A 21,961-nucleotide genomic window follows, 5' to 3' on the forward strand; every position below is an offset into this window, starting at 1 on the left:
CCCTGTAGGCCCCCTTCAGATACTGAAAGGCTGCTACAAGGTCTCCACGCAGCCTTCTCTTCTCCAGGCTGAACAGCCCCAACTTTCTCAACCTGTCTTCATATGGGAGGTGCTCCAGTCCCCTGATCATCCTCGTGGCCCTCCTCTGGACTTGTTCTAACAGTACTATGTCCTTCTTATGTTGAGGACAACAGAACTGTACACAATACTTCAAGTGAGGTCTCATGAGAGAAGAGTAGAGGGGCAGGATCACCTCCTTTGACCTGCTGGTCACACTCCTTTTGATGCAGCTCAGGATACAGTTGGCTTCCACACAACCGAGGAACGTCCTGGATTGCTTCTGCCAGGCCATATCATCCCTCCAACAGATATCAAGGTGGTTGAAGTCCCCCATAAGGACAAGGGACTGTGAGCCTGAGGCTGCTCCTGTCTATAGAGCTCTTCATCCACAGAGTCCTCCTGATTGGGTGGTTTGTAACATATCCCCACAGTAATGTCCCACGTCGCCTTTCTCCCTTTGACCCTGACCCACAAATTCTCTGTTGACTGATCACCTCTTCCCGGACAGAGTTCCATACTCTCCAGCCAATCGCTGACATAAATAGCTACTCCCCGTCTCCATCTGCCTGTCCTGTCTTTCCTAAAGAGCCTATAACCTTCCATTCCAACACTTCAGTCTTATTTACACTCATCCCAAACAACAGCAATGTGAATTCTAAAATCAAAAAGGGATAGTTTATTCTTTCATAAACACTAATATGCAGAGAAGTGACCATACCATTCAAGAAATCAGCTGCAAAATTAACCTGTTGTTAATTTAGTTGGTTTCAGATTCACATGAAGAATTTTGAAAACAAAAGACACCAAGAGTCAATTTTTTTGAAATCACCAGGCAAATTTGAAATTAATTCAAAATGTTGTCAAAGTTGCACTTGCACCATCAATTATCAGTGTTTATCTTGGGATAACCTTTGTTTTTCTAGCCTCATTAGGTCTGGATTTCTAAACAGCAGATGACAAAGAAAAGAACCTTAATTACAGCTAAAAAAAGACTTCAGTAGTCTGTTTCTATTTTTGTATTATCAGAGAAGTAGAGGGATAAGAACAGAGACATAGTGCAGATTTCAATAACTAAATAGTCTGATTCATATGCTTGCATAACAGACCATAAATTTACCAATAGCTCATTCAGAGCTGTCCTTAATGCTGTTTTCTGTGCCAGAATTAACTAATACTAATGCAGTGTAGTTTACTGTTTCTTTCTTTGTGATCCTTTTTTGTCCCCACAAAATTAAGCAGCATAAAGGCTCATGTCAGGCTGGTTGTACATGTGAAACATGATGCAGCAGACAACTGCAACTGTCTCTTCTCCTAAGCCAATGAAAGACATTTCATGAAAATACTAGATCCTTGTCATGATTTTAGTGTCTATTTCATGCCGCTGAAGTATTCATATTTTTCAAGACAGACAAAAACAAGCAAAAAAACCGTGCAAATAAGAAGTCTTTTTGCTCACTTTAAAAATAATGAAACTTTTTTCTTGAGAGCTGAGAGAAAAACATATGTTATTAATTTGCCCAAAAAGCAAAAAAAAAGTCAGAAATTAATAAACAACTGATGTGCTAAAATGAAAACATTCACAAAACTCTAGTATGATTCAACCTTCATAGCTGTTTATAGCAACATGCTTTTTCTGTTTTTATTTCATTTCACTTAGCAAAATTGTTTTTGTTATTAGAGGATTGACATTTTATAAAAAGACATGAGACTGCTACAGTTAATGCAGAATAAACATACATTACTAGACTCTTGAAATAAATAAAAAATAAAAAAGCTACTTTGCTGAGTTGTCATTGTTGGATTTTACAGTTTACCATCTCTGACATAAATATGTTGATATAAACCACTAAGAATGGATAAATGCACTGACTTATGGGGAATACACAGAAGAATTGAAACCATTAGCAGTAACACCACTGATATTTTAAACAAAAGGAACTGTACTGCTGGAGGTAGTATCATTCTTAAGAAACAGTCAGCAAAAAGAAACTCTGCTCTAACAACAAGGTAATCGAAAAAATTCATTCCCATACTAAGTGAACAGAATTCAAATCAACATTTCCTTACAGCAGTCTGGCACACAAATTCCCTTCAGCTTCAAGGTGTGGAAAAGTTCTGTAGCTTAACAAGAAAGAAGCACAAGGGTGAAACTGTATACAGTATTAAGAAGCAAAACTGCATTCTTTCAGAAGAGAGTCACTATGATAATTAATGCAAAGAGTTTATCTATTTTAAAGATATTACAAAGTGTGTAATCAGATGTTCTGATCTTTCGTTATCTTACCACAATCCAGTAATTATACCTGCCTCTCTAGTTATAAATTTAGATTTGCAAACTCTTGATTTTCTTCACTGAAAAATAAAAATACAGTTAAACAAAGAATGTCTTAAAATGAGACTGTGACCTATGAGACCATTTCATATGGAGTTATTATGTATGCAGAATCTGCTTTTCTACCTTTTCTATAACACTTCTCTCCTTCCCAGTGGAGTGGCTGTCACAAGGTCTGCCATGCTTAGCAGAATAAATGGAGAACACATCTATGAACAGAGAGCACTATTCCCATCCTAAGAAACAGTGTCTTCCTGAAACTGTCCCTCCTAGGAAACTCTTGGACCACCCATGATACATGCTATTTGAGAGCTATTTGTTATTGACGGACTCTCCCAGACTGACAATGTACCATGACCACCCATTGTGGGTTTGCTTGAGGAATGCAATTCAGGCCATTCAACAAAACCAGTATGAGCCTCTATGAATTAAGCTAAAGGACTAAAAGCTCAAACCCTGAATAAAAGATCTAACAAATTAATAAATGATAGCTAAAATCTGACAATCCCATCTTCAAAAAGATCTTCAAAAAGCTCGCAGAAGCCTGAATCACTTGAGCATGTTTATGTCATACTATTTAGTCTACCAGCCAACATGTGTAGCCGATATCTTGCACTCTTATGTATAAAATCCTGGAACAGTACAAAAGGCTCTGAAACATTAATATGGGTTGTATGTTCTTGCAACCTACTTATATTTCCAGACTGCAATATTACTACTGATAATGTGTCTCTTTATCAATATGAATAGTTGTCTCATGAGTATGTCATGACTATTGGCATATGACCTATTCTAGCTATAAACCAAAATTCCACTCCCTACAGAATACTGTTCCTACCATGCACTGAATAAATCTCAGTTACTTTTGATGTTCTGTTAGTTTTAACTGTAGCAGTATTTTTTTTTTACTTTTAAATCATTCCAATTTTTAGTCTAGGAATTTGTAAGTTAGAATCATAGTGGGAATATAAGTGGAACAAGAGGATGCACAGTGGATATGGTTTGAATATTGACCATTAATTACCTGTAATTTAAGTTTAGCTCTTAGGTAGCCCATCATTCTAGGTCTTGACTATAATTCTGATAGACCCCCTCACTTGTACTTCTCTTGAACTGTGAGGCCATACTTTGTACCCATCAGGCACAAAAGAGCAAACAATAAATCAAATAATGTCAGAAAAACGGTATACATGTCTAAGTTGAAAGGCACTTTGCCATCTAGTATGCACTATTCTACTAAATTAAAGTAAGTGCATTTCATATATGATTTTTATACTCTGCTCACTGGCATTACTCTTTGAAACCACTGCCCATCAAAACTCCTAAAATAACTCAGTGGAACAGGAAGCGTTTACAGAAGTGGGAGCTTAAAAACTATGACTGTTTTTCACTTCAGCTGTAAGCACTGTAACAGGAGGGCCAGCTGTAGTGATGTCAGTCAAATGGATTCCGGACCTGATTTCATATAGGTAGTTACAAAACTATTTAATGAAATAAATAAAAATCTCTTGTTTCTTTACAATTTCCCATATAGTGCAATGGATTAAAGAAAATCATCTCTCTTTTCTAATACAAGTCTGAATTAGTCTTTACTAATATTAGTCTTTATTAATATTAGCCTTTACTAAATATTAGTCTTTACTAAAACAAGTCTGAATTAGGCAATTAAACAAATATATTAACATTTGTTTTCCTTATCTTGGTCCTGGAGAATCAAAAAACAGTGTCTTCCTCCATCATGGTCTGTTTTGTTTGCATCCTTTTTTTGAAGAGGCCAGAAATGCTAGCTCTCGTCCAGGGCTCCTTTGCATGCACACAGGAGATAAAATGGCTCATTTCACTGTATAAAATTTCCTCACACTGATCAGTTTTTATTGGTTATATAATAATCATATTTTGTGAAATAATAGTGATTTGCCTTTTAAAATAACCTATCTGAAAGAAGTATTTCTGCCATTCTAACACATGCTGAAGTTCTTAATATGCAACCTCATCATTCCATCTGAATGACTTAGATAACAATTGGTTTTATTAAAAAAGTACTGTCTCCTTTTTTTAGAGGTTTTGTTTTCCTCTGGCTGGTATTCATTCATTCTCTGTGGCTGAGTTTTATAATGTATATATGTGCCTGGATGATATAGCCTGGGACTCAAAATATATTTTATTTCTGAATTATTCCTCCCCATATCTATCTACCAACAGAAAGTTAATTTTATTGTTGGGTAATCCAACTTGTCCTCAGGAAAATATTTGCAGATCATAGCAAAGCCAAACCATGGCCTTAAATGACATACTCCATATTTAAACATTTTGAAGAGAAAGGGATATTCTGTTGTAAAATAATAAAGGCATATAATTCACACTTACAGAAAGTGGAGTCATATTTATTTCATACAGACCTTTGTATCACTTACAGGAATCTTGAAATAATGCACTTAATTTTCAAGATGGACCTTATTATTTACAAGATGTTCTAAAACCTCTGTTTCTGTATCTAAAATAAAAGTAACAGGAGCTGTTCAAGTCATGAGATAGCAATGCTTGCATAACACATAGCAAGACAGTGGGAAAACTAGCTAAACCTGCCAGATTAGCAGCTTCCCAATGGAGAGTATATCATATTCTGCAGTGCAAACAAAACATTTTGAAGTTGAGTCATTCATAGACAGAATTTGTTCCAACCTTCAAATACAGAGTAAATCTGACATTTGGAAAGAGAATGCACTGAGAAGTGAAAAACACCTCACTCAATAAGTATCATAACTGCATACACACATTATTGATGGAAGAACCTCAAAAGCTGAATTTCTGAGCAGATGCCAACTAGCTAGCTGGAATTTGTTCAAAACTTTCAGATCAAATATAGATTACAAGGAAAACAAATTGGTAGTCTGTGTTCATACTTCATACTAAAAATACAGTATTTTGTCACACAGAGATGGAATTTTGGAAATCCTTATGAATTTTGAAGATAATCACAGTTTGGGTGTCCTTTATTAGGTATTTTTTTAATCTTAGGATGAGTTCTAATATATATTTAACTAAAATATCAAAATGAAAAGGTTATTTTTCCCAAATAGCACATTTTTTTGCTATTATTATTACTTGTCAGTAGGTAAATTGCATATGATATGCATTTATAGGCATCTATTGTTATCATTAATGTATTCCTCTAGATTTTCAGACTGCTTTGTAAGGAAAACCAAAAAAGATTTTTCTTAATTTTGTATCTCATAGTAAAAGGGCCCTGCAAATAAAATGGAAGGAATGCAACTTTTAGTTAGAATCACAGGAGAAAATGTTACGTGCTCCATATGCAACAGAATGCTGCCAGATGTAGTGTGCTATTTAGTTTACAGTACAATGGCTTGGAAGTTCTCAAGATTCATCTGCTGGCTCTATATCTACTACTTTTTAGAAATTCTAAAACAAATATTAACATTTGAAAAAGTAACCTTTAGGTCATATTCTTCATAAATTTGTAGGAACGGTAATCTTACTTTATGCTTTTTCTTAGAATGACAGCTCTAAGATTTGTTTCCTTTTCCCTATTGTATTATTAATTATATTTGGATCTATATATTTAAAAAAAATAAATAAATCTCTACTATAGCAAAGTTAGCTAAAATCCGATAACTGGAATCAGCTGCTGCTTTTCACTACTGCAGGCTTTTCAATCCCAGTTCTGTCCAAATTTAAACTGGGCAGTTCAATTCTGATCATTCTGTTCTACAAAGGCTCCTCTACTACACACCTCATCACATCTCAAAACCAGAATTTTACTTGTAAAAAACATAATCCCATTCTGCACTGGCACATGCTGCATTTTAGTGTAAACTAAATGAATGAAGAACTGATGATTTTGCAGGGCTACTACTGAGACAGAGCTAGTAAAGTCTAATGGACTCAAGCTGCCTCCATATGATCAGTATCTGTACCAGAAGCCATGGCCTATAATAAAAGTGTCCATATTACATAAACTTTTTCATTGCCTGCAGTATGCCAGACTTTATAGAACTAAAAGAAGAAACTGGTGTGGAATAGCTGCCTTTCAAAACTTTAGAACTGCAGTAGATGCATGATAACAATTCTCTCTGTGAGGTCCATCACTTATCCTGGATAATATGCTGTCAGCATATGAATCATTTTACTTTTAACATTTTTACTAGCAAAGAATGCTTTCATATCAATAGTAGAAGTATTAATTTTCACCTTACCTGTGAGGATTACAAATGTTAAAATAAATCCAGCAAATTCCAGTATTCTGAAATGTCCCTTTTAATTTTTCTCAAATGCTTAAAAGGAGACAAAAGCCAAAACACAAACCAACAGAAAACTCAAAAGTGACAAAACCAGAACTGCATGATGAAAGATCTAGTTTTCCCAAAGTTAAAACATGTTATTAATGGCATTGTATAAATGCCTCTTAAACACTGACAGGTTGGGACATTGATCAGTTCTCCAGGAAGCCTGTTCCAGTGTTTGACTACTGTCTCCTTAGTGAAATGTTTCCTCAAGTCCAAACCTCCCCTGACGGATGAAGCTTTGAGCCATTCACACGTGTCCTGTCACTGGATACAAGGGAGAAGAGGTCAGCGCTATGTCCACATCCCCATCTCAGGAAGTTGTAAAGAGCAACAAGGTCATCTCTCAGCCTCTTTTCCCAAACTAGACAAACCCAAAGGCCTTAGCCACTCCTCGCAGGAGAGGAGCTGAAATGAAAGTCATGAATGTTGAAGTCCCATATGTGGATCTATGGTACAGTATGGCATGTCAGTTGGAAAATTATCTATTTCTTTCAGGTAAGGCTCTTGCATGACTATGCAACTAGATTGAATACAGCTATAGTTCTGTAAAAAAACTTGTCACAGGGTGTCTCAGCTACTATGATATTCTAGATGAAGTAGATATATTGAGTCTGAATTATGAAAAAGCATAGATGAACCAATCCCCTCAGATTACAATGCCAGTATTTTAATGCATGAATTACTGTAATCATTCAACATCTCAAATATCCCTCTTCAGAAACACAGGGGCTAGGAATAATGGTGATTCCAGCTGCTGAATTTTTCTATGGGGTAAGAAAACGGGTCACAGGATCCCCTTCCCAGCCTTCTCCACTTCACACTGCAAGCCTGAAAGGAAGAAGGCAAAGGAGAAGTCCCCACAGCTGCCAGATCAGCTCACAGGGTAAACTTGTTAGAGAGTGCAGAACCAAGCACTTATGAGCCTGCTGTATTTTATGCAGTGAACTGGGAAAAAAAGAGGCACAAAAGGTAGCTTTAAAGAATTTTTGCTTCCCGCCTTCCCCACACTATGCTGTACACAGTTCACATACAGCTAGGAGCTGGGCCAAAATGCTTGGTGTGGCTATCATACTCCATCTGACAGCTGGAATCATTCTATGTTGCTATTTTAATTTGAGACAGAAAAAGTTTTGTCTGTTTTTCTTTTCATATTTAATCTGTTAGCTAAGACTTTTCCCTTTCCAAAAGCTCATTTAGAATGCAGTTCATTCCATATTTCCTTTTCCTTACATTTCAACTAATTGTATAGTTAATGGCTGAACTCTGCCTTTTATACACTGTCTATACATTTACATCATAATTGCCAAGCATTTTGGCCCTATGTTTCTTAAAGACTGTGTAAGAAGGAAGAATCTTCTTGGAATGCGAGTGCTTGAATTTTATCTAAGTGAGAAAGTGAAACCTACTCCAGAATGGCTTTTAGTATCAGCAAATGTCCAACTGCATTCTATGAATGTTGAACAAGAGAAATGCATGATAGACAGTTTTCAAGATGGAAAGAAAAAGAAATTAGATACTGTAAGCACATCTGATTAGAGGGCTGTGTGAGATAATTAAATTCTAATTTATACTTCTATATAAAAGGCATAACTGAACAAACTCCTAATGATTAGTCCTTTAGTTCTTCCCATTTGGCAAACCTTCCTCACTTTAGCTTCTCAGGACAGAAGAGGAGACTGTATTAAATAAACAAAGTACATTTCACAACATATATTTCTACATGCCCCTTCATGGAGCATGCTCACTTATCCCTTTCAATAGTGTATTACTGGCTCCTGGAAGACAGTTGTGTAGTATGTGAAGGGAGTAAGAGAAGTTTATTTTGTCTGGCAGTTCTCTTCATGTCCTTTGAAAAAGCATTTCTTTTCTGAGGCATTGAATACACTGATTTACAGAACTGTTCAGTCAAGAGTAACCTCTTCTAGTTCTCAGGAAGTTTGAAAACCAGGCCATGGGCATCTCACTTTTGCAATCTTTTTCAGAAAAAAAAGGTTTACCTAAAAGTGCAGAAAATGCAGTTCTTAACCTTGCAGCCATCTCCTCTTCACTCTGCAGAGCTTTCAATCCCTCCTAGTCACTCTCTTAATCTCTCCATTATCATCACTTCTCTCCACACATATGCTCTTTCCGTCCATTTCTTACAAAGTTAGTCTCCACCATTCCCTCTTCACTCTCATTTTCTATCTAATGATTTCCAAGAAGCTGTCTGTTCTCCAAATTATCCCTATGACTACAGTTAGTGCCTTTCCTTCCTACTCTCAGCCAATACTCTCTTTTCAGTCCTCAGGGGACTCCCACCCTTCCTGTCTAGATACTTGGTAAACAGAATTTACATTAAACAGCTGAGGAATCAACTGTTTAGTATCACCCCTTTCAACCTAGTAGTGCCATTCAATAAAATATACCCTTGTAAGAAATGCAGTAAAGATTTCATAACAAACCTGCTATGAATTGAGAAGCATGCTACTGCAAGATTCATCTAAAATCATGTGGTGTACAGCTGTTATTTGCTGGCAACACACTTAGAATGGCCGGAGTATCCCATGATTAACCTGAATTATAACATCCCTTTTACTTTACAGAAGGCTTTTTCTTTCTTTTTTTTAAAATCTGCCATCCTTCCTCAGAGTTGTCATATGTACTTACAAGAATTTCTTTGGAACAAACAATTTTTCCACTAAACAATATTAATTCCTATATTAATTGGCACACAGCACCACAGGGTTTTCTTAGAAACTGCAGAAGAAATGATCTTCCTGCTATAAGCAGAGACACACATGTCCAGTGAGGAACTCTGATTCTGAATTCTCAGGGACTGGAATAAATTCAGTAGGACTACCTGTTGTGTCACACCAATAGCTTCTCCACTGGCTTGACCACCCTCATAGCAAGAGTATGGTACAACCCAATGCCTTACATTGTTTTCCATCAAAGCATCTTTTAAGAAAGCTTGGCAAGGGCCAAGATTTCCAAATGTAAGCAGTGACTCAAACGCAGCAGCCAAACGAGGCACTGTAAGAAACCAAGTCCACTTTGAGAATCTCCCAAACATGGGTAAAGCTGAAACCCCTCTGTTCCCAGAAGCCACGTAGACTAGGACTAAATTTAGGATAAAAGACAAGCTATACCTCTGTGCTTTGCCTGAATTTCTAAATTCATTTAACTGTTGAAAGTTGATTATTCGTTATGCAAGTCTCTAAATTTGAAGACTATCTCACAGGTTATTAACAAGTTATGGTCTTGTAAACTACACAGCTGCATCAGTCAGTGACTGCTAATGATTTTTTTAAAAGCACTGTCTTACATAAAAAAACCCAAAGGTCTCGCTCACTGTCATAATGATTTATTTGCTCAGCAGCACTCAGGGTGCTGTTACCTTTTGCAGAGATCTTTTTACTGCAGTGTTTGGTCCAGGGAATCCAACTTCTCCCTCTGGTAATTTATGAGAATTATAAGAATAAGAAAGGGCACGTGAATCTGCCTTAGACTGCATTATGTTAATATCTTAGTACCATTTACAAGTTGATCAAACTAGAACAGCCGTTAGCCTATAGAATTAATATAAATTGTACTAAGTGCCACCTCATGTGTTTGGGTTTGGGTTTTTTTTTGTTTTACAATTAATACCAAGATAATAAACCTGTACATTTGAGGATAAATGAAGAGGTATATTGAACATGATGGTGAATGAAAGCAGAATGTTAATAAAATTTAGGCAGACTGCGATTTCAGTAAATTGGATAGAAAAATTAAACTTATATATTCAGTAAATTTGAGATATGTGTATTCCAAATACTTGTTTAATTCCCTGAGGTTACACAAATGAGAGTACACAAATCTGGCTAAAAGACAAGGAAAGAAATGCATTCAGAAACCTCAGAAAGCATGTATATGAGGTCAGCAGCAGGCTTTTTTTCGTTTTAATGCAGCTGTCTTCTTTGGCTGGACATAGCTAAAGGAAATAATTTCTCAGCAGACACAAGCTGCAGCACAGTCTTTGGCAAAGACAGTCTGCATACAAAGCCTGCATTACTGCACACTACTGCTCATAAAGACAACTGACAAAATTTCTTCCTCAGCACCTTAAAGTAGTACGTAGAAAGAGGACAGGTTTGTGAAATAAGTGAAGAGTTGAAAACTCCATGTTAAGAAGTATAAGGATGTGTTAGAAAAACACTAGTCTCTCTCTTTCACAGTCTCCTCTCTTTTGTCATTTAATTTTAATCACACTCTGCATTTGAAGATTCTCAGCCAAGCCAGTTGAGTGACTGCATATATAGCACCAGACAAAATAAATAAGTAAAACATGCTAGGTTAAACTGCTATAGCTGCAAGCATGTTTTGTTTAACATGTAACCTACATTGTCATAGGAGTACAAACTCTTCAGATGGCAGCACAGCAAATGCTTGAAAGTCTCTACAGTAGAAAGTCCTAAAGTAAAAAATAAGACCTATACAGTATGAGTAGGTTTGGGAATTGATAGAATCATGGAATACTTAGGGTTGGAAAGGACCTTAAGATCATCTAGTTCCAACCTCCCTGCCATGGGCAGGGACACCTCACACTAAACCATATCACCCAAGGCTTCATCCAACCTGGTCTTGAACACTACCAGGGATGGAGCTCTTGTATTCAAGGATAATTAACAATTCAGCAGTCCATTTCTGATGAAAAAAAAAAAACCACATCTTCTTTATCAGTAATTCCTGAGCAGGACATTACTGCATTTAGAGAATTATGTTTTATTAACTGTATATTATAAATTACATAAATTAACTGTAGCTGTTTAACATGCATATTAGAGGTATATTGAGTTCCAGCTCAGTAAATCTGTGAATTTCCTCAAATTCCAGGAAAGAATGTTTTCTGAGATGAATAGTAACCTATTTGCAAAAGCCTATTACTTCTGAAGCTAATTAAAAACCTAAAGAAAATAATCTGTCTTCAGAGTTTTACCAGGTGTCCTTTTCCACAGATACGCTTACATCCCTAGTCTCAGGTCCTAACTTTCTGAGGCTTCAGAAAACCCATTCTAGCCTTTATATTTGTGGATGTTTTTATTTTCTCAGACAGTACAAGAGGATCTCTGCCCATTGGCTGCTGCAGAGTTACCAGATTTTTGTTTAAGTGAGCTATCCACTCTGATCCTGATTGCTTTTCATCTCAAGCATTTTCATTGCTACTTCTCTGCTCTCTTGTTCCTTATGAGAGCACTCACACACTCCTGAAGTTTTTCTGACATGACAACAGCTTCCCCTCAGATGTCCAAGCTAGCTTTACTTTCCATCTTCTTCTTCTACTTGTTTCATGAATATATAGGTTGCTCAATCCAAGGGCAGTAAATAAGACAAAGGTATTTTATCAAGTAAGTTTTCAACTAATGTCTATAAGAAACTTTTTAAAACCAGATTCTTGAAAGTTATTCTCATCTTCAAGCAGAATTATTTTTTAAAATACATTTCAGAAAAGCAAAAGAAAAAATTTATTTTTTAGAATCTGATAGCATTTTCTAGCCTTTGAATTTGATCTTCTGGAATAGAAGATCAGAAAAGCTGGCAGCTGGCTGCTTAGTCCTCTCAGAGATAAAATTACAGGAGAGATAAAACCAGAAATTATGAAATTACATTTACAACTAGCTTAGATATACTTATGGATTATGAGAGGGAGTAATTGGGATCGACTGGGACAAATGTGTAAGAGCTTTTCTAGCTTCTGTGATATCATATTAGAAGTCAAACCGGTCACAAGTTTTAAATCCACATGATCTAGTCTGTGACAAGATAGCCCTGAATCCTAAGGAAGAATATCATGCTGGAAAAAATGTGCTTTACACAGGAATCAGGAAAGACTAATACAATACTAAAGTGAAAACTCAGCAAATTAAAGTCTGAAAGACTTTTCCACATCACTACAAAAGCTACCTCCATTGTGGAAAATTTTATGATTAAGTGAACCATCAACGGTGAACCAAAATTGCAACAGAACGGAGTTTTCATACAAGTTGATTTAAAGTGAAATCTCCAGATGTGACCACCAGGGAAAATATACTTTGTTAGGAGCTAGTAAAAAATGATAACTCATATTTCCAGACACATCCAAAACCACCTGTAGCCAACTCTGATTAAGCTGTGGTTTTAGTGTGAAATCGTATTACTATCTACCTGAGACCCACAAGCAAACATCCTGACTGGGAATATGAAATATGTCCCTCTTCAAGCAGGTCAGCAGAGAATCAGTACAAAATTTTCAGTGGCTCCCATGCAAATCTAGTTTGTGAGAATTCTCCAGATCTCTACTATTCATTTAACTTTCTCCAGCTGCCAAGTAATGCACATGTGGTGAGTTACTATCTAATCTAAATGTGCCACAATATAATAACACCTAAAACTACTGTTATTTGAAATAGCTGTACTTCTAAACATAAAATCAGACTTATAAGTTAATACAAAAAAATATAAATATTTTGAGTAAAAATTTTCATTAATACCTTCCACACATGTAAATTAGATATTTTACTGATAAACAAGCCACTTTCTGAACTTACATGGTAATCACAAGATATTAATGTTTACTACATGGCAATTTTAAATTGCCATGTGTCCAGTAACAAGATTTCTGGAGCTTGTATATATAGCACAGAGAATAATTCCATTTGAAGGAATAACATGAAATCTTATCATCCACTCTGCTCAAAGTAAGGTTAACACTGAACTCAGACCAGGTTGCTGAGGACTTTGTATATTTTAGTTGCTGAGGACTTTGTACATTTTAGTCTAGTTTTGATCTGTGGGGGTTTTTTAATCTTGAAGTTATCTCTCGGGATATCAGTTGGGTGGTTACATCATACTGTCATATATTTACTTCCTCTAAATCTATAGACAAAGAGAATAGAACAGTTTTTCCATATTTCATACAATGCAAATTATATTTTTGATTATTTTTCAACAAATGCCCTACACCGACTTATCAAGCATGTGTTTAAATATCTGCATAGTTCAAACAGGAAACCTTCTGAGGACTTGAGGAAATGGTCTCATCCAACCTTCCACTCAAAATAAGGTCAATGCTGAACTCAGATCAGGTTGCTCAGGGCTTGTTCTATTTAAGTGTAGTTTCTGGTGGGTTTTCTTTCACTCTCTCAGAGCTACGTCTGAGTGTATCAATACAGTGGTAGCAATTGCATGCTGAATCCAAAATCATGATTCTGTCATGAAGCATTAAATTCCTGTACATTATACTGGCTCAGAGTTTGGAGCTTTTTATCTTATTCTCTGCATTTTTTAAAATCATTTTTTTCTGAAGCAGCTACTGATGAGGATAATAATATGCAAGAGTGTACTTGGATGGTTTTGCCACACAGTGTTCACTCAGCTTGTACAAAGATGAAAGCAATACTCAACTACAAGCCACCAAAAACCAGCTGATGACAGTAGTATCCTCATTTGTTTTTATTTTGCTTCAAAAACATTTCAAAGAAAGATGATTTATTATTCCCATATTTGGAATATAAGACTCCCACCCTATTTTAACTTAGATTGACTCAAATGTGTTATAGTTATCACAATTAAACACTATAATATCCCTTAACATATTTTCCCTAAAATAGATTGAAATTCAATTAATATTTTTGATAATATAAACACTTTGTGCTATATAAGTTTTGAACGAGTGAAAATGAGAAAGTGACAATGAGAATAATAAAACTGATAAATCATCTTGAAAATAAATCTAAGATAATTGCAATGCTTCTATCTTATTTCTCTTTTCCAGCTTTCATAACAACAATTTGATAAATCATTCCAGAGTATTATATGATGAAAGCAACAATGCCCCACATCAGTTAAAAAATCACTATTATACCCATCCACGTTTTTCCCTTTTCTGGAAGAACACTTATGCAAGTGCGAGTTATAATAATGGCTGGAACAAACTACCTCATGGACAGGTGCTGGGCAAGCAACCACTGAACTGGAGCACTGCCAGTACACCTCACTCTTGGCTGGATCTTTACACAGCAGAAAGCTTAGCTGTAATGTTTGAATTTCACTCATCAGCCACTTCCCTTTTTTCACTCCTTACTTCTTCCCTGTCAGTGTTTCCAATTGAATGCAATGGGGCTTTATGCAGAGGTTATTCAGAATCCAGTATAATTCTTGGTTGTATTCATTCAAACTTTGGATGAAACAGGAACAGTATCAACTAAAAATCCCTCACTAGTGGTAGGTATAAAATTCTTCTAGTGTTGGAAATTCTGGCTGCCTAATCAAAAGTCTGTCTTCCAAGGCATGGCATTATTCTTTACTGATTTAACAGAATCATAGGATACTTAGGGTTGGAAAGAACCTTAAGATCATCTAGTTCCAACCCCCCTGCAATGAGCAGGGACACCTCACACTAAACCATGTCACCCAAGGCTTCATCCAACCTGGCCTTGAACACTGCCAGGGATGGAGCATTCACCATCTCCCTCGGCAACCCATTCCAGTACCTCGCCACCATAACAGTAAAGAATTTCTTCCTTATATCCAATCTAAACCTCTGCTGTTTAAGTTTCAACCCGTTACCCCTTGTCCTGTCACTACAGTCCCTAATGAATAGTCCCTCCCCACCATACATATAGCACCCCTTCAGATACTGGAAGGCTGCTATGAGGTCTCCACGCAGCCTTCTCTTCTCCAGGCTGAACAGCCCCAACTTTCTCAGCCTGTCTTCATACAGGAGGTGCTCCAGTCCGCTGATCATCCTCGTGGCCTCCTCTGGACTTGTTCCAACAGTTCCATGTCCTTTTTATGTTGAGGACACCAGAACTGCACACAATACTCCAAGTGAGGTCTCACAAGAGCAGAGTAGAGGGGCAGGATCAACTCCTTCAACCTGCTGGTCATGCTTCTTTTGATGCAGCCCAGGATACAGTTGGCTTTCTGGGCTGCAAGCACACACTGAAGCTGGCTCATGTTCATTTTCTCATCGGCCAACACCCCCAAGTCCTTCTCCACAGGGCTGCTCTGAATCTCTTCTCTGCCCAACCTGTAGCTGTGCCTGGGATTGCCCCAACCCAGGTGTAGGACCTTGCACTTGGCATGGTTAAACTTCATGAGGTTGGCATCAGCCCACGTCACAACTGTGTCAAGGTCCCTCTGGTTGGCTTTCTTTTCCTCCAGTGTATCAACAGAACCACACAGCTTGGTGTCATCGGCAAACTTGCTGAGGGGACACTCAATCCCACTGTCCATGTCACCGACAAAGATGTTGAACAAGACCGGTCCCAACACTAATCCCTGAGAGACACCACTCGTTACTGGTCTCCAGTTAGGCATTGAGACATTGACCACAACTCTTTGTGTGCGGCCATCCAGCCAGTTCTTTGTCCACCGAGTGGTCTACCTATCAAATTGATGTCTCTCCAGTTTAAAGACAAGGATGTCATGTGGGACAGTGTCGAACACTTTGCACAAGTCCAGGTAGATGACGTCAACTGCTCCACCCCTGTCCATCACTTTTGTAGCCCTGTCATAGAAGGCCACTAAGTTGGTCAGGCAGGATTTTCCCCTAGTAAAGCCATGCTGGCTGTTACCAAGAACCCTATTGTTTTTCATGTGCCCTAGCATGCTTTCCAGAAGAATCTGCTCCCAGATTTTGCTAGGCACAGAGGTGAGACTGACTGGTCTGTAATTCCCCAGGTCATCCATTTTCCCCTTCTTGAAAATGGGGGTTATATTACCTTCTTTCCAGTCATCAGGAACTTCACCTGACTGCCATGGTTTTTCAAATATCATGGACAGTGGCTTAGCAACTTCATTCGCCAGCTCCTTCAGGACCCGCAGATGGATTTCATCAGGTCCCATGGACTTGTGCACATTCAGGTTCTTAAGATGATCTTGAACCAGATCCTCTCCTACAGTGGGCCCAAGGTCTTCATTTTCACAGTCCCTGCGTCTGCCTTCCATGATTTGGGTGGTGTGGTCAAAGCCTTTGCCAGTGAAGACGGAGGCAAAGAAGTCATTCAGAACCTCAGCCTTCTCCAAATCCTGTGTAGCCAGTTCTCCCGAAAGCTTCCGGAACTGGCTTATGTTGTCCCTACTCTTTTGGCCACTACGTACCTATAAAATCCCTTCCTATTATCTTTAACATCCCTAGCCAATTTTAACTCTAACTGGGCTTTAGCTTTCTTAACCTGGTCCTTAGCTTTCCAGACAACATCCCTGTATTCATCCCAGGCCACCTGTCCTTGCTTCCACCTTTTATAAGCCTCTTTTTTCCTTTGAATTTTTCTCAGCAAATCCATCCAAGGAGGTCTCCTGGCCCTCCTGCTGCACTTCCTTCTAGTTGGGATGCAACACTCCTGAGCTTGTAGCAGGTGATCCTTGAATATTAACCAAGAGTCTTGGGCCCCCCCCGCCCTCTAGGGCTATATCCCATGGAACCTTGCTAAGCAGGTTCCTGAAGAGCCCAAAGTCTGCTCTCTTGCAGTCCAGGGCAGTGAGCTTACTGCACACTCTTCTCACTGTCCCAAGGACCTCGAATTCAACCATCTCGTGATCACTGCATCCAAGACTTTTCTAGAGAGTCACATTTCCAACAAGCCCTTCCCTGTTGGTGAGCACGAGGTCAAGCAGGGCACCTCTCCTCGTCGGCTCCTCTATTGCTTGCAGAAGGAAGTTGTCTTTCACACAATCGAGAAACCTCCTGGATTGTTTGTGCCAGGCCGTACCGTCGCCCCAACAGATGTCAGGGTGGTTGAAGTCCCCCATGAGAACAAGGGCCTGCGAGCATGAGGCTTTTCCTATTTGTCTGTAGAGCTCTTCATCCACAGGTTCCTCTTGATCAGGCGGTCTGTAACATATCCCCACAGTAATGTCTCCCATTGCTGTTTTTCCCTTAACCCTGACCCACAAACTCTCTATTAACTGATCACCTGTCCCCAGACAGAGTTCCATACTCTCCAGACTATCCGTAACATAAAAGGCAACTCCTCCCCTCCTACCGGGCCTGTCTTTTCTAAAAAGCCTGTAACCTTCCATTCCAACACTCCAGTCAAAGGAGCCATCCCACCATGTTTCTGTGATGCCTATTATATCATAGCTCTGTAGATGTGCCCACATCTCTAATTCCTCTTGTTTATTCCCCATACTACGGGCATTTGTATAGAGGCATCTGAGCTGAGCTCCAAATGAAGCTGGCTCATTGGCTGGAGCGGCTGGAATATCACTACATTGCTCTAAGCATTTATTATAGGTGCTGGCAACTGACTGGGTGTGTTGGGATGGAATGATGCCCACCTCCCCCAGCACATCTAGTTTAAAGCATCCTTGACCAGTCTGGCAAGCCTCCTACCAAAACCACTCTTCCTTTATCAGAGCAGCTCCACCAGCCCCCAGTAGGCATGGCCTACAAATTTGGGCCCCATGTTCAAGACACCCAAACCCTTGACTATGACACCACCCTTTTAACCATTTATTAACCTGTCCAATCCTCCTAACCTTTGGAAGGTTCTCCCCTGTATCCTGGAGAATTGACAAAAAGCCTTTCTGAGCTCCAGAGCCCCTAACCATCTCTCCAGGCTAATACTATCTATATCCCTAGCTCCTACATGTATCACTAGAAGTGGATAATAGTCCATGGGACTTACTAGAGCAGGCAGCCTCTCTGCAACAATGAAAGGAGTTTCCTTCCTTTCCACTCCACAAGCTTACCATTTCATTTCTTAGCTTCTATTCCTAACTTCATGCTACATCCTATGTTGGAGAGCCCAGGTGATTTTTGGTTGTGGTTTTTTTTTTTTTGTGGTTCTGCAACTCCCCCAAAAATACTTATTTTAAAAACATTTTGGAGTACTTATTATACAGATTGACTTGATTAATGGAATTTACAATGCAACTGTAATCCTTCAAAGGAGCAACTTCTGCACATTCCTTGCTTTTTAGTAAAGTCTTCCTACAAACATCAGCTTCAAAATCTTCCCGCAAACCATATCTATAGGGAAATTTGTCAGCTGGTTCAAATCCACAGCTTTTGCTTTCCAGAAAAGCTCTTCAAGAAAAGGGTTTCTGGTCCTTCGACTTCAGATTTGGCTCTTAACCAAACTGACTTGACTTCATATAGTTGAGTATTAAGGGCTTTGAGTCCCAAAGAACACTTTCCATTTAGACCAGTCTGGCTTGCAACCATAGTCAGTGTTTATTTTATACCATTTATGGATTCTACCCACCTGATCAACAACTTAGTTGCCTGAACATAGTTACTTCAAAGTCTTGATTCACAGCATTATTGCAATTGAGCCTCTAGGCTTCTAACAGTTAAACTTGAATAAGATATTTTCCACTAAAATACATTCCAACAGCTGGACCACAGATCAGGATGCTGCACGACTACAGACAGCTCTATTACTTGGTATATAATATAACACATTTTTTGCAGAACTCTGTCCAGTGTTAAACCTCAAACTAGTTTTTGTCTGGGTGCAAAATGTAATAAACTATATCATTTGGTTGAACACAGCATTGCTGAATCCAAAGAACAGAAATTCATAATGCTCACCACAAGATAGCAATTAACAGTTTCTCAGTTCAAACAACACATCATACACAAGGAATAAAGCTACCAGAAATTCTAAAATCACAGGAATGCTAGCATTTTATTTACAAATGAAAGGAGATATGTAAATGTGACAATATTCCCACATGTAAAAAAATTATGCTTACTCCATAAACATTTTTTGATAGTACCCAGTACAGGCAGTGTTGAGGGTGTAAAGAGCTACTGTACACTCTTTTGTAGGTCATGACCATTGTTGTCTTTTTAAAATAAGAAATATAGAAAGCATCAAGTCTTCAATGTATTTTCATGTTTCAATGAATGAAAACAAAGAAGGTAAGTTTATAGGTTTCAAAACAATATACAAAAAAAAGCATGTGACTGGTAAGCTGTAGGGAAGCTATTGTTCCAAGATAAGACATATATACACCGAAGTCTGTTTTCTACTGCTGCACTATAATTAAACCATTACATTGAAATACAATGTTGTTAACACATTTTAGTATAAATTATCAGTAAAAAACAGGAACTGTCATTGCCTAATGCGCGACTTTGGAGTACTTTTTACTTATCTGAAAGGCTCAAAACACAACAGTGATAGTTATTCAAAACATTGTGATAAAGTTATTACACTATTTATTCTGACATGGCATCATTTAAAATAACTTTGCTTTTTAAATCTTTCAGGCCTTTGAGTAATCACAGCACACCTAAGCCCCTTGTCATTTCCCTGCCCCTACTTATACTTCTCTGTTTTCTGAATTAATAATCCAGTCAGGTAATTTGAGGCAGATGTACATTTTCCCAACATTCAACAAGTACAGTTTTGCAATAGTTCCCATGCCAGAATTCTTCTTTGTAGGCACTTAGTCAATACATTTGTCTCTGTAACATGCAGCATTTTGTATGAGTTTATAATTGACACAATAACCACAGGAGAAGTAGAGGAACAACCCTTACAGCCACACAGCACTTTGGCAGGTAAATAAAAGAATAGTAAAAAGCAAGATTATAGTGAAGATTTTACATATTTTAATTACAAATAGGGGGGAAAAAGAAATTACTTACTTGTGGAGACGAGGGACTAAAAGTCACATTGATAACAGATTCTGTGTGTCCACCCAGTTTATGTGAAAAAGTGCTTGAACGCATTTCATATATGTAAGCCTAAAAAAAACAGTAAAATTGTATTCACATTTAAAAAAAAACAAACAAAACCTAACATTTTGGAAGAAAGAAGTTACAGTAGATGAAGACTAAAGATTCAGCCTACAGAGAAGTTAGTGAAATTTCATAATAGCTAAACATATAGAAAAGTCACCAACATCTTCGAATTGATTTCCATAATTCAGGATAATTTAGCAAATGCTTAAGTTAATTAAAAAAATATTTAGAGAGAGAAACACAATCTTTTCCCCTTAAATAACAAAACATTAGTTACATTTCATGTAGGCAGGTAAAATGACCCTTTAAAAATGTATTTTAAAGGGTGTCCTTCAGAATTTAAACCATTTATTTTAAGTAGAAATACATAGAATCTAAACCCAAGGTTTAGAAACCTCAGTTTCTAAATTAAAAAACTCTTAAGTTTGTTGCTACATTAAAGAATTTTTTTCAGTCTCTACACAGGTGTTTGCAGTTCTTAATTAAACAGTATCAAATTCAATAACAAGTCAATAATATTACAAGTGATGTGGGTATCAAAAATAAGGAAAAGCATACTCCCTGCCTTTCCACCTCAAAGGAGAAAAGGAAAAGTATTTTCCAAGGAGTAAATTCATTTTAATAGCAAAATAATTATATTCTTTAATAAAAAAGTACTAATGCAAAATTGCATTAAGAAACAAATCCAGAATTCAGTGGAAGTCATAGACATACTGACACTATGAAAATTATTGGATTGTGGTATTAAATTAGCATTATCATACATAAATAAAACAGACATTATTGAAAATAAATCCTGTTGTATAAGACCTCCACATAAGAAACACTTGAGAGAGTCACATACAGGCACATAGGATTGTTTTAGACTATGCCTTATCTAGTAAAAATAACAATTATTTGTAGGATACAGTCAGACAGTGTGCATACACAAGACATATCAAAAAAGACACAAATGTAGATGCAGACTTACTTTGTACATTTTAAGTAAAATGTGCCTCTCAAAATAATATATTGAAAAGCATGCAAAAAATAGTCAAATATAATAATCCAAACTTTTCAGTCACAATTAAAAAAAAATAAAATGTTCTATCATCCTTACTAAATCTCTGCAGTTAAGACTATGAACATGGAATTCAGAGCACAGCCTAACATAAATTAACCCAAACTGCATAGACCTATTACAACAATATATTACTCTGTGACATTTTTTTTCATTGATACCACCCTAAAATTAATTATCATTCAGAACCAAGGCAGCTGAGCTTCCCATAGCAGATGGCAAACTGTTACAAGATGTGTGTCCCAAAAACTTGTGGACTCAATAGACAGTCTTTCCAATTTATTAAAAGATTCATGAACCAGTGTAGATCCTGAAAAACACTTAATGCCTCACTCGGAAAACAAATCTTATCAGTCAACTCCAAAGATTATCTAGTCCAAGCCAGCACTGAAAAAGCACTGGATAGTCCTCAGTGTCAAATATTCCATTCGTGACCATGTTCACTGAGAGGTAAATCTACTTAATTGCATTCAGTTTATATGCCTCACATATGCTGGATTCAG

At 37.4% G+C, this 21,961-nt stretch overlaps 1 protein-coding gene across 1 annotated transcript in view; it reads right to left on the reverse strand.

Annotated features, from left to right (window-relative positions):
- WDR27 (WD repeat domain 27) overlaps positions 1-21,961 on the reverse strand; it is a 100,263-nt gene that overhangs the window by 23,774 nt on the left and 54,528 nt on the right. The window contains exon 23 of the mRNA XM_031048545.2: positions 20,303-20,401. Within this exon, the coding sequence (XP_030904405.2) occupies positions 20,303-20,401 (99 nt within the window). The remainder of the gene's footprint in view (positions 1-20,302; positions 20,402-21,961) is intronic.

Source organism: Melopsittacus undulatus, chromosome 3 (assembly GCF_012275295.1).
Source record: "Melopsittacus undulatus isolate bMelUnd1 chromosome 3, bMelUnd1.mat.Z, whole genome shotgun sequence".
In the NCBI taxonomy this organism is placed as follows: domain Eukaryota; kingdom Metazoa; phylum Chordata; class Aves; order Psittaciformes; family Psittaculidae; genus Melopsittacus; species Melopsittacus undulatus.